General features: G+C 34.6%; 1 protein-coding gene across 1 annotated transcript; it reads right to left on the reverse strand.

The window, feature by feature from the left end:
* Positions 1 to 5532: 5532 nt before the first annotated feature.
* Positions 5533 to 6186, reverse strand: LOC132354126 (cyclin-dependent kinase 2-associated protein 2-like). Its single transcript, XM_059905805.1, is given in 2 exon segments — positions 5533 to 6102; positions 6104 to 6186. Coding segments are annotated over 2 exon segments (384 nt in total). The 5' UTR covers positions 6131 to 6186; the 3' UTR covers positions 5533 to 5745.
* Positions 6187 to 10346: the final 4160 nt, after the last annotated feature.

The following is a 10346-nucleotide window of genomic DNA, read 5'->3' on the forward strand; positions in this document are numbered from 1 at the left end:
GATGTGTTCACAAAGAGAGATTGTATAACAATCTGAACTTCAGAAAAGTCCTTGCAATTGGATTTTAAACTCTGTGATAACATCAATTGCTTTTAGCTTAGCCTTGCCTTCAATCTTCCGGAATCCATAACATCCTGCCACGCACGAGCATCTTAAACTTCAGCCCTGTTTTTGGTCATAGCACATCACAAAACAGTAATTTATTCAGTGAAGCCTTGTGCAGCAGAGCTTTTAAATGTATGCAGGATTTGTGAAATACAGCATAAATGCATATACATTTATCTGTGTACGTATAATTCAAATTATATTACAGAATAGTTTTCTCTCAATGAAAGGTGGAAAACACTACATAGTTCTTCAAGTGAACTTCAATTTTCTTCTAAATGTTCATTGTATGCTTTAACCTGCCTCTTTTTTTTTTTTTTTTTTTTTTTTGATGTGTATGGCAAGGGAGTCTACAGCTGTGGTCCAACCTTTAGTCTTCTATGCTTTACATTTAAAGTGCTTCATTAGGTTTGAAGATTTTCCACTAAGTTTTGTTAAACTAATTAAGCTGAGAGACTAAGTGCCACTTTACATGCAAAGAACAAGAGACTCAGAGAAACTTCACTGCGAGACCAAAAAGCCTATTATCGTTACTGTCTGTGTCATAGCTTCAGATTCTTTTGATAGTGAAACAGAAATTAAAATCACAAATGCAGAGTCTACTAAATAATTTGTCAATAATTTTTTTGATCGATTTGGCCAAGTACGTTTATATTTGGACCATTTCCACAGGTGAACAAGTTGGAGCCGTTCTGCACATGCTTTTATATGTATATTTTAAGGCATATCATTGCGATATTTAAAAATAATTTTCAATCTCTTGTGTTTGTACATAATAGTTTTCCCAACCATCAAAAAAAAGTTTAGATACTGTAAGTACAGTCAATTTTGTAATCTTTGAGATAGTAGAGGTGAAAAAAATTTTTCTTACATCTTAGCTTACGCAAATGGTCCTTTTTGACGTGTGACTTTGTTCAATGCATCTCTTTGAAGGATTGAATCGATCTTCATGAGCTAAAGTAATATATTATGTAATATAATTTTACAATGGAGAACACATGCTGGGCTTATTTTTAAAAAGAGAAAAAAATTTGTTGGCCTCTTACTTTCTACAAATCAGCCTATAAACTGCTAAATTAATGAGATAGCCTAACTCAAGTTTTATAGGAACACCTTGGTGGATAAGATAAAATCCTATAAGCAGAATGTTCAATCCTCTGGAGGAAATCACAGAAGAGCATAATCTTGCAGAATCACTTAACTAGAAGTTTCTTAAAGATTTAGAAGACTTAGTTGAGTAAATTTGGCATTGGAAATATTGAACCTACAAACAAGAACCTATGATAATAAGGTACAGATTTTATAAACTGGGGTATGATAACAAGAAGCCAGGAACTATCAAGACCGGTATTCACTTTTATCTATAACTCAGAAGGTCAATTCTGAGTTAGAGTTCAACCAGTATTTGGCAATTAATAAATTAATGAAACAAATATGGAGAAACCTCAGATGTGTTGATGTTTCTTGGTCTTTGTTCTATCTGACTTTACTTAATGCAGTAAAACATGTAAATTTATAAGAAATATATTTTCAGTCATTGAGACAGCAAAGGAAGATAGATAAACTCTTCTATGAAAACCATCCATCTTTTATGCTATTTGTGACTGAAGTCAAAAGATTACTTGCTGAAATATAAGAAATCTCTTGTAAAAAAAAATCTAGCAACTTTTAAGAAAATATTAATCAAATATTCATTGAACATTTATTTTAACTTGAATTCTACAGTAAGTAATATGAAGGCACAAAATATTTATATGATAAGGTAGTTCCAATTCTTAGTAAATTTAAATTATATTTGGGGAAAAGAAACATGCAATAATACTTTTTCTTCTGTCATACCCCCATTTTCCTGTACTCATTATGATACTTCTCTAAATTCTTCAAATAATTACAATTTATATATATTAATATATATTTATTTATATAAATATAAAAATATAAATTAAGGCGGGATATATATATATATATATATATACATATATCCACATATAGGTATATATATAGATATATATTTGATTCCACTTCTATTTATCCTAGCCCCTTTGAGTAGAGTCAATCTTTCTTGGAAGCAGCAAGGTGGCAATTAAGGCAGAAAGATCCCCAAATTTGTTAAACAACTAGGCTTATTACCAAAACCCTCCACATTAATGGAATGAGATCTACAGTCTGTCTCCCCAATCTGGATTACTTCCTATCCCACCAGCTAGAACAGCTACAGTAACCCAGGAGGCTTTACCTTCTATTATTATATATCTTCACTTTGTGATCTTATTCTTTGAGCACTATTCAAATATCTCCTAAATTCCTCTACAGACATTTCCCCAGCAAGATCACCTCCACTTTTAGCTACTACTTGCTTCATTTGTATGTTTTTTGTTTGTTTTAATTAATTAATTAATTAATTTATTTATTTATTTTTGGGTGTGTTGGGTCTTCGTTTCTGTGCGAGGGCTTTCTCTAGTTGCGGCGAGCGGGGGCCACTCTTCATCGCAGTGCGTGGGCCTCTCACTATCGCGGCCTCTCTTGTTGCGGAGCACAGGCTCCAGACGCGCAGGCTCAGTAGTTGTGGCTCACGGGCCCAGTTGCTCTGCGGCATGTGGGATCTTCCCAGACCAGGGCTCGAACCCGTGTCCCCTGCATTGGCAGGCAGATTCTCAACCACTGTGCCACCAGGGAAGCCCCCTGTATGTTTTTTTTTAAAATTATATTTTGTTAATGTCAGAGAGGTACCCTGGACCTGGACGTCCAGGAGTGGTGCCTGCACAGTTTGGTCTCATTTGGACACTTTGTGCCATTTAGATGGATTCCAACTCACAGTTCACCTCATTCATCCACTGGAGCTATGTAAATACTGTGCATATTCTCCTTATCCTACCCACTTCTTCTAATATCTCCTCTGAATTCAGTGATGTTATGCTTCCTTTTTTTGCTAGCTAAATCTAAAACATATTCCTGTGGATTATGATAAGTACTAACTCCATGCTTATTTCTAAAATTTGCATCTCCCTATAAAAAGTAACCTAACTTTGTCTTTTTCAAATCTTTTTATTTTAAACAGTGGTAGTTATCATTCCTCTGCGACTTTAATTTTGGGGAAGAAAAGTATACATGAGATACATGAGCTCAGAAAAAGACCAGATTAAATATTTTAATGATCTTATTGTGATAAAGTGACACGGTTGGTGTGCCTGGCTAATGTTGACCCAGAGGCCCCATTTTCTTCTGAGCAAAAGAACCCTAGATGTTTTTGTTCAGTCCTGGATCGTCAGACTTTGGAGTGCCTCTGGGATTATGACCCAATTCTGAGTTCAAACTGTTTGGACATACCAGTAGAGTCTGGGAAATGCAATATACTGGCAAGAAAACTCCTTTGGAAGAAAATATGTATTGTAATAGGAAAACCTGAAATGAAGTTTGAATCTTACTTAACTTTTTGTCTGCAAAAAGAACTATTAAAAAACACTCAGGAGCTAGCAGATAAAAAAGTTAGAAGCAGAATGACATTGTTTCATTAGCTATAAATCCCATAAAATATTGTCACAATGTAATATATGTTTATCTTACCTTAAATGCTTAATAAATTTTAGAATGTATATATTTAGAATATAATATGTCTCTATTTTCTACTTAGATAACTATAGTTTGTCCCACTTTTACATTCTCAAAACTTTTACATTAACTATTTCCAAAAAAGTAGGATACAACTTATTCTCCATTCCATATCCATACGTTTTTCAAAGAATCAAATGCATAAAAAAGAACAACAAATTAATTTCCTTTATGTCACTTGCATTTTTTTAAGGAATTCTACATAGAAAACTTTGAATTTGTAAATAAGTAAGTTAAAACAACCAAAACTATTTTCTAGTTATCTATCATATAAATAAATTATTTGGATTGAATTAAAGCATAACAACAATTTCATAGCTGACGTATGACTTATGCACTAGGTATATATAGCAATATGTCGTATCTATCTACAGATTATTAATAAAAAATTTGTGGACAAGATGACTAAGCAAATGTAAGAAGTCCCACCTCTCTCTCCAAATATGTATACAGAAATGCTAAATATAATCAATAAGTATACTTTTGAAAGTTTTAATTCAATAAAATTTTCTGGATATCAAAAATTAATAGCTATACACCACAGAGTGATTATCAGTTGTCATGATTTATCTGATGTGGACAAAGATCAGATACACTCTTGTATGACTGTAGTGAAAACACCATCATGGAAACTGCAGTTTAGGTAACAGGACTGGAGCTGAGGTGAAATATTTGGGATGGACCAGAAGGCATCTATCACACCCAGGAAAGAAAACTCAAAAATATCTGCCTATTGTCTTAGCATCATTTCTGAGGTTAGTCTGTGTGTAGAAATGGAGTTACCTGTGAGAAATTACAGCTCCAGCCTCAAAAAGTTGAGTTACAGGGGACAATTAATATAATCACAGAGGTGCGAAAGTACAAAAAGAAAAAATGGACAATCAAGGAAAAAGATAATAGAGCAAAATAAAAGACATAAACAATGCTTATATTTAAAATATGACATCAGGATGAAAAAATAGATCACAAAATAAGAAAGTGAAAATACAGAAATGGTATTGATGGATATTAAATGATCAATATAGAATTGAAAAAATATTAAAATAAAAAATACAATATATTTTTAAAACTTTAAGATAGGTAGGTAATTCAGAGGGTAAAAAATTGTATAAACCTTCAAACATTTAACTTTATTTAAAACATTAAATTTGTAGTCACTCATATATTCATTTATTTATTCATCATTCATTTATTCCTCCACATATACAATACAAACATTTACATAGTTATTAACAGTTTTGGCTAGCATTAACAAATTATACTTTTCTTCTGACAAATATAAAAACAAATATAAAAACTTAAAAATATAAAAAGTAAGCTATGGTATTAAATGCAGTATATATTACACACATCTTTTAATATTTTTTTCAAAATCTATTTTTCCTTATAATGAAATATATTATTGATCTGAATAATGTATTTTTATATAATGTGAGGAAAAAGTCAAATTTTGTTTTAGTCCAGGTGCATAGCTAATTATGACACCCACAATTTTTTTTAAAGAAACATAGTTTTCTCATTGAATTTTTAAAAAAATTTGTGTTACATATCAAACTCAGAAATATACTCAGGAACTTAGAATGGCTCTCTAAGAACAATAAAAAATTCAGAAGATAAAGTAAAATATAGACATATTTGAATTTATACATATTTTTAAACATTATGCAGAAATTCAAAAAATAAACAAATGCAAATCAAAATGATTGGGAAGCTTTTTAAAACATGTATTAAAGATAAAGAATTCTTCCACAACGTATAGAAATTATTTCTACCAGAGCGCGAGTTGGATCAACACTGTTGGCAGGTCGTGGGGGGGATTCGCAGTGACCTCGCTGCTCACTCTTTTGGGGGTTTCCAGTTAGTGCTGCCGACTGGAGTGAGAGCCGCCCACTGGTTCCTGGAGGGCACCCACCAAAGGACACAGGACAGGAAGCCCAGGATGGGAAGTGCAACTCAGGGTGAAGGCCAGGGAGAAGCAGGTGCTCTGCAGTGGCCAGGAAAGGTCCAGATGCTGAGACGGAGTCGATCCTGTTACGTGCGGGCGTTCCGCTCTGTCTCTGCCAGGCACTCTCTGACTAGGGCCCGGGCATGGTTGATGCCTCTCTTCAGGCGCTCCATGGCGCTCTTGCTGCCAGCATAGGTGGGCCGGATCTCTTTGCCCATCTCCTCTATGACCGACAGCAGGTCGGTGTAAGTGCTCTGGGAGCCCTGGGCGCCAGGTGGTTTCATTGCCTGCACATAGCCCATGGAGGGTGGTCCAAAGTCGTTAAACAGTGGTCTGAAAGGGGCAGCGGCTCCTGGCACCGAGCCCGATGGCGATGGGACACTTCCAGCTGTAGGGACCGGGGTGCCGGGCCCAGGGGTGCTGGAGCCGGGGGTGCTGCTGGGGGGCGGGGGCGATGGGTTTGTAGGACATCCCCAACTCCTGGGTGCGGCAGACGCCGGCCGGCAGCTCCTCCCGGGTTGGCTGCCTGGCCAATCAGCCACGCTCTGAATTTTTAAGGAAAGATAATATGTAAAGAAAAGTGGACCAAGGAGATTTGACTAGAAAACTCACAAACTGAGCATTGCAGCACACACATTTAAAGGTGCTTTCAACATCTATACTTGTAAGGAAATTTCAATATAATTTAAAATTAAAAGTTCACATATACAAAAGCCAAGAAATTTTAGTTCTGGAGCTCTATATGAGAAAGTAAAATACACCATTACCATAATTCAAGGATGATATATACAAGATTTAGAAAAAGATCAATTAAACCTATTGAAAATAATGAGACAAATCTTTGTCTAGTAAATGGTAAGAATTTTCATGTTACATTGTTTATTGAGAAAAACTAAGCTCTGTATGGAATGATTCAACATTTGTAAAATAGAAAAGGGAACAATCCCTCATTTGTAAGTGTGTGTGCACACACGTGTGCATATGTTTATGAGCTTGAGGGTATTCCTACTTTGAGGTGATAGAAGATGGAGAAGAAGAAGATTAGCAAAGGAGAAGAAGAAGAAAGGTATCAGAATTGGAAAGGAAGAAGTAAGATTGTCTCTATTTACAGATGACATGATTTTATATAGAGAAGCTGGATTAATTTTTAACTGAAAACAATATCAAACTATTTTTTAAGTAATGCATACACATTGAATATGTGTATGGCAAGGATTACAAGTCGAGATAGATAAAAATGTTTGAGGTCTATACAAAGCTAGTTTTGGACTTTCATCATCTTATTATAGTGTCTACAATAAACTATTACTTTTAAAAAAGTTATATTACTTTTTATCTTATGCATATTGCACATATTCAAACATCTTTTTAGCTAAAGAGGTCCATTAAATAGAGCTATAAAAGTTATCTCACAGGGTTTATTAGCCTTTCAAGTGCAGCCTAATCCCAACTATTAGTCACTTTGGAAAAATAATTCCATTGTTTTCTCATACTAATAAAGATGTTCATTCAAGTTGTCAGCTAGGATAGATATAAGAAATCAATTTTAGCTGTGAAATTACAGTTTCACCTGGCAGTGGTCTAGGAATATCACTTACTTCATTTCTCATTCTGAGATATCTACAAGATATAACTTGGCATTTGAAATGCTATAAAATACGTGTATCAAGGAAATACTGGAACTTAGATTTTATCAGAAAACCTAGATATCAGATATGTTTCTGTTTCCTCAGTAACATATAATTACTCATTTCAATTAACTGGTTTTGAACCCAATCACCACATCAACAAAATTCATTGATCACATTAAATTATTAAGTTAGCTCCCAGCTCTATAAAGATATAGTTTCTTTAACATTTATGCTTTTAATGAATTTCAATTTTTCATTTATAAAATAACAGCCACTATTTTAAAAGTTTTTGTATAAATTTCACTGAGTGTGAGAAATGCATTGATATTGTATTTCTGGGAACCATTTTTTCCCCATATATCTGAAAAGTCATTAATATATTCATGCCTTTTGATCTTGCTATTCTATTTCTAGAAACTTATTCTAAGGAACTAATTAGAAACACACTCTGCACCCCTGTTGCTGCGCTCTCCTCCATGGCTCCGAAGCTTCCCCCTTGCCCAACCCCCCGTTCCCACCAGTGAAGGGGCTTCCTAGTGTGTGGAAACTTTTCCTCCTTCACAACTCCCTCCCAGAGGTGCAAGTCCTGTCCCTATTCTTTTGTCTGTTTTTTCTTTTTTCTTTTGCCCTACCCATATATGTGGGGAGTTTCTTGCCTTTTGGGAAGTCTGAGGTCTTCTGCCAGCATTCAGTAAGTGTTCTGTAGGAGTTGTTCCACGTGTAGATGTATTTTTGATGTATTTGTTGGGAGGAAGGTGTTCTCCACCTCTCACTCTTCTGCCATCTTGAAGGTCTCCTTGAGATTATGCTCATTTTTAAGATTATCATTAAAAAGAAATAATTATTAAAACCTATTTTTAGACAGAAATTATCTTCAAGTATATTTACATGAACTCACCACAGATTGGTACAAATTTTAATTTGAGAAACACTGATGTATAGAAAATTACCTTGTTCAGGAAATAACTGTCCAGATAGATTTGTGTTTCTTTTTCCATTGTGTACAGTTATTGCCGGGAATAGGCCATTCAGCCAAGGACTCTGTATTCCAAGTGCCCTTGTGATTAGATGCTATTATGTTTCTCACCAAAGAAGTATTAGTAGAAATGATGTTACTGTGTAGCAGAGAATTTACCTTTGCTCAAAGAAAGGTTTTTGCCCTTGGCTCCTAAGATATAATTGCTAAACCCTTGGGATGCCCTACCTTATAAATGTTCCTCTGTTTACCTGAGGGCTTCAGGCCATGCCAGATAGTCTAACTATGTGATTTAGCATGAGGTCTTTAGTTCACATTACATGAGCTTGACCACTGGAGGTGGAAAGGTGGTTGGGACTGAGGTCAACCATGTAGGCAGTCAACCAGGTCTTGTGATATGCTCCAATAAAAACTGTAGACACTAAGGCTTGGGTGAGCTACCATGGTGGCATATTGTCACACATCCTTGCTGGGAAGTTAGCATTGTCCATGACTCCACTGGAAGAGGACAAACAGAAGCTCCACACATGGAACTTCCCTAGACTCTGCCCGGTAGTGTCTTCCCTTGACTATATTTAATCTCTATCCTTTCCCTGTAGTAAATCATAACTGTGAATGTAAAAGCTTTCAATGAGTTCTATGAATCCTTCTAGCAAATTACTGACTCTGAGGATAATCTGAGGGCTGCAAAACTCTTCAGGTGTTGTCAGAAGTGAGGGTGTTTTAGTGGACTATTCCCTAACCTCACTGTCAATTTCTGGCTAACGTGTATAAGAAATGTGTGTACCTTCTCTAAGCTTATAGCCTGTTCACAAACTTGATCCAAAGTATTTCTGACCCTAAGGGCAGATAGATCTTTAAGATGAAAGGAGTCTGGTCCATGAACCAGGCTTGTGGACAATTAGTGGGAATGCTGCCCACTGACCAGGAACATCCAAATGACATTGTTTCATGAGCAAAAAGTGAACTTCTATTTATTTAATTGAAATTATTGCCAATATTATAACAGTATTGGCATAACTAATATACTCCTTATCAAGGTTTTAATATTTCTTTGATTGAGACACATTCTTTGAAAAAATGACATAAGTTTAAACAAAAAATAAACAAACTTGTTGCAGACATATCAAATAGTGTCTGTTACTATAATATGTTGACTTTGGAATCCATATTTTCTTGACTCTTTATGTCCGGAGTTCTGGTAGATGCATTTAGGGGTATTTTGGGTAGCAAAAATATTTTACTAGTAGTGACTATTCTCACTCAAGTGCAAACTATACCTTTCTTATCACTTATTTCTTTCAATTATAAATATACCTCCACATTAAGTTATAATATGAATGAGCAAAAATTATCTCTACATCCTCTATAAATTATTTTAAAAGAACATAATATTTTGAAATTTGTTTAAAGACACCAAACCAAAAAAAAAAAAAAAAAAAATTTAAAGACATTAAAATTGTCTGTCCACAACTTGGAATTTAATTCTACTTCATTGTTTCATTATTTCAACCAGTATCAATTGCCACTTAATTTACCCTAACTCTGTTTTCCTCTTATTCCTATTAGAATTTCCTTTGAAGTTTCCTGGCCATTGAAGTGCAGCCCCAGGTTTTGGCCTCTATGTAGCCAGTAGTGTTTCAGATGTCAATACAACAGGCTGTGAAACAGAGTTTCATTAGCCTGAAAAAGGTGATTTATTAGCTTGCCTTCTAGCAAGTTTGAACATTCAATAGCTGCTAAAAATCTGCAAATAAAATAATACCGCTCTCTACACTGAACCTTTAAATATTTTTTTTAACTCAATATTTTCAAAAAGTAGCTTCCTCACACAATGTTTCAAGCTTTTATATTAATTATTGACTATTAGAAGATGATAAATAGATAACAAGAGGAATTCTATTATATCTGTAGTTAGAATTATGAATCTGTTTTGGTCTTATTGGTTTATTTAAAAATCAATTCAAAATTGTCAATAGATGTCCATTCACTTGATGGTATAACACTTTGCTAGGCTTAAGAAATAATAAGCAAGATATATCAAATGAAAATGGGCAATCTACTTTCTGTGGTTCCCTTT

This window comes from Balaenoptera ricei, chromosome 1 (genome assembly GCF_028023285.1).
Source record: "Balaenoptera ricei isolate mBalRic1 chromosome 1, mBalRic1.hap2, whole genome shotgun sequence".
NCBI lineage: Eukaryota > Metazoa > Chordata > Mammalia > Artiodactyla > Balaenopteridae > Balaenoptera > Balaenoptera ricei.